This window comes from Nanorana parkeri, unplaced genomic scaffold (assembly GCF_000935625.1).
Source record: "Nanorana parkeri isolate BGI_ZX_2015 unplaced genomic scaffold, ASM93562v1 scaffold3618, whole genome shotgun sequence".
Lineage (NCBI taxonomy): Eukaryota > Metazoa > Chordata > Amphibia > Anura > Dicroglossidae > Nanorana > Nanorana parkeri.
Genome location: NW_017309886.1, coordinates 11,249 through 14,436, shown reverse-complemented (window position 1 = coordinate 14,436; position 3,188 = coordinate 11,249). Strand labels below are relative to the sequence as shown.

Sequence of the window (3,188 nt, the reverse complement as noted above, 5' to 3'; positions counted from 1 at the left end):
GTGGGCGTGGCCTCCGCTCAGAGCGGGCGGGGCGAGCATGGCTGATTGAACGGGAAAGGGCGGGGCGAAGGGGATGGTGCTCCGTGACAGAGAGGGGAGGAGCGAGCAGGTATCATTACAGAGGGTGTAGCGGATAGCAGAAGACGGGGGGCGGAGCTAGGAGGACTGATGTTATAAGTCAGGAATGGGCGGGGCGAAGTGTGGTAGGCGTGGTCTATGCCGGGAAGATGGCGGCCCCCATGCCGGGACGTGCCTTGTTAAGGAGATTTCGGTGTCCTACTTTCACCGCTTACCGGAACCACCGACCCAAGAGGAAGTGGGTGAGAGCACGGCGGGACATATATGTGGAAGCGGTGACATGGGGGATGGGTGGGAGCTCGAGGTTCTGCCTTTGGGTTATAACGTAGTGTCACCTTGCCCGGAAATGACCATGGGCCACCCCTCCCCCGTACTGATTCCCGGGTGTGACCCCCCAATTGTATGATGTCATTGTGGGTGAGGGTCCTCCGTATTGGGTGATGTCATTGTGGGGGGAGGGTCCTCTGTATTGGGTGATGTCATTGTGGGGGGAGGGTCCCTGTATTGGGTGATGTCATTGTGGGGGGAGGGTCCTCTGTATTGGGTGATGTCATTGTGGGTGAGGGTCCTCCGTATTGGGTGATGTCATTGTGGGGGGAGGGTCCTCCGTATTGGGTGATGTCATTGTGGGGGGAGGGTCCTCCGTATTGGGTGATGTCATTGTGGGGGGAGGGTCCTCCGTATTGGGTGATGTCATTGTGGGGGGAGGGTCCTCCGTATTGGGTGATGTCATTGTGGGGGGAGGGTCCTCCGTATTGGGTGATGTCATTGTGGGGGGAGGGTCCTCCGTATTGGGTGATGTCATTGTGGGGGGAGGGTCCTCCGTATTGGGTGATGTCATTGTGGGGGGAGGGTCCTCCGTATTGGGTGATGTCATTGTGGGGGGAGGGTCCTCCGTATTGGGTGATGTCATTGTGGGGGGAGGGTCCTCCGTATTGGGTGATGTCATTGTGGGGGGAGGGTCCTCCGTATTGGGTGATGTCATTGTGGGGGGAGGGTCCTCCGTATTGGGTGATGTCATTGTGGGGGGAGGGTCCTCCGTATTGGGTGATGTCATTGTGGGGGGAGGGTCCTCCGTATTGGGTGATGTCATTGTGGGGGGAGGGTCCTCCGTATTGGGTGATGTCATTGTGGGGGGAGGGTCCTCCGTATTGGGTGATGTCATTGTGGGGGGAGGGTCCTCCGTATTGGGTGATGTCATTGTGGGGGGAGGGTCCTCCGTATTGGGTGATGTCATTGTGGGGGGAGGGTCCTCCGTATTGGGTGATGTCATTGTGGGGGGAGGGTCCTCCGTATTGGGTGATGTCATTGTGGGGGGAGGGTCCTCCGTATTGGGTGATGTCATTGTGGGGGGAGGGTCCTCCGTATTGGGTGATGTCATTGTGGGGGGAGGGTCCTCCGTATTGGGTGATGTCATTGTGGGGGGAGGGTCCTCCGTATTGGGTGATGTCATTGTGGGGGGAGGGTCCTCCGTATTGGGTGATGTCATTGTGGGGGGAGGGTCCTCCGTATTGGGTGATGTCATTGTGGGGGGAGGGTCCTCCGTATTGGGTGATGTCATTGTGGGGGGAGGGTCCTCCGTATTGGGTGATGTCATTGTGGGGGGAGGGTCCTCCGTATTGGGTGATGTCATTGTGGGGGGAGGGTCCTCCGTATTGGGTGATGTCATTGTGGGGGGAGGGTCCTCCGTATTGGGTGATGTCATTGTGGGGGGAGGGTCCTCCGTATTGGGTGATGTCATTGTGGGGGGAGGGTCCTCCGTATTGGGTGATGTCATTGTGGGGGGAGGGTCCTCCGTATTGGGTGATGTCATTGTGGGGGGAGGGTCCTCCGTATTGGGTGATGTCATTGTGGGGGGAGGGTCCTCCGTATTGGGTGATGTCATTGTGGGGGGAGGGTCCTCCGTATTGGGTGATGTCATTGTGGGGGGAGGGTCCTCCGTATTGGGTGATGTCATTGTGGGGGGAGGGTCCTCCGTATTGGGTGATGTCATTGTGGGGGGAGGGTCCTCCGTATTGGGTGATGTCATTGTGGGGGGAGGGTCCTCTGTATTGGGTGATGTCATTGTGGGGGGAGGGTCCTCCGTATTGGGTGATGTCATTGTGGGGGGAGGGTCCTCCGTATTGGGTGATGTCATTGTGGGGGGAGGGTCCTCTGTATTGGGGGTCCTCCATCTTGTACACTGACCTCTCCTCCTCCCTGTCTCAGGCCTCCACCCTCCCCGCGGTCTCCGGCCCCCAGGTGGCCCTCCGATACTTTGACTCCGTGTACTCTCTGCAGCTCGCTGATTGGCCGGCGCTGCGGGTGGCGCTCCTCTCGGAACAGAAGTACGGCGCCATGGTGAACGTCTTCTCCAGGACGGAGGCCGTGATGGCCAATCTGGAGGCATTACACAGCACGGACTTCCTGAGCGAGGCTCATCTGGTGATGGCGGAGAGTCCGGGGACAGACATGACACCTGCAGACTCCTCCTTTCACCAGGCGGAGCAGAAGAGACGAGAAATGGTGACATCGGCGTGCGGAGGTGCGCTCTCCTGCTACACCTTCCCCCGCGGAGACATCAGCCGCTTCCCATCCCCCAGGTAGGCCGTCACCATGGAGATCAGCGGAGTGTGTCATCCCCGTCCCTGGAGGGCCGGACCCCACATACGTGACCAGTGTGTGTCATCACCGTCCCTGGAGGACCGGACCCCACATCCATGACCAGTGTGTGTCATCCCCGTCCCTGGAGGACCGGACCCCACATCCATGAGCATCGCAGGAGGACTGTCAGTGATGATGGGGAGCACAGACAGTCCTCCTGCAGGCGCTAGGATTGTCATGTGACACGTTTCAGGTCCCCTCCCCCCAGTGATGGTCATCCTCTGGTCTCCGCAGGGCGGACACGTTGGGTCTCCTGGAATATTATCTGATGGACGCGGCGTCGCTCCTCCCGGTTCTGGCTCTGAACGTTCAGCCGGATCAGCGCGTCCTGGACCTGTGTGCGGCCCCCGGGGGGAAGACTGTGGCCCTGCTCATGCACAACTGCGGTGAGCCTCCAATTCTTCTGAATCACCAACAGGGGGGGTCACTGGGGGAGAGGGGGGGTCACTGGTGGAGGTCACTGGTAC

General features: G+C 59.7%; 1 protein-coding gene across 1 annotated transcript in view; it reads left to right on the top strand.

Annotated features, from left to right (window-relative positions):
• The first annotated feature begins 217 nt into the window (after positions 1–217).
• The window catches only part of NSUN4 (NOP2/Sun RNA methyltransferase family member 4), a 4,698-nt gene continuing 1,727 nt past the window's right edge, over positions 218–3,188 (top strand). Inside the window, exons 1-3 of the mRNA XM_018575190.1 lie at positions 218–320; positions 2,287–2,660; positions 2,956–3,107. Coding sequence (XP_018430692.1) covers positions 228–320; positions 2,287–2,660; positions 2,956–3,107 — 619 coding nt within the window. The 5' untranslated portion in view covers positions 218–227. The remainder of the gene's footprint in view (positions 321–2,286; positions 2,661–2,955; positions 3,108–3,188) is intronic.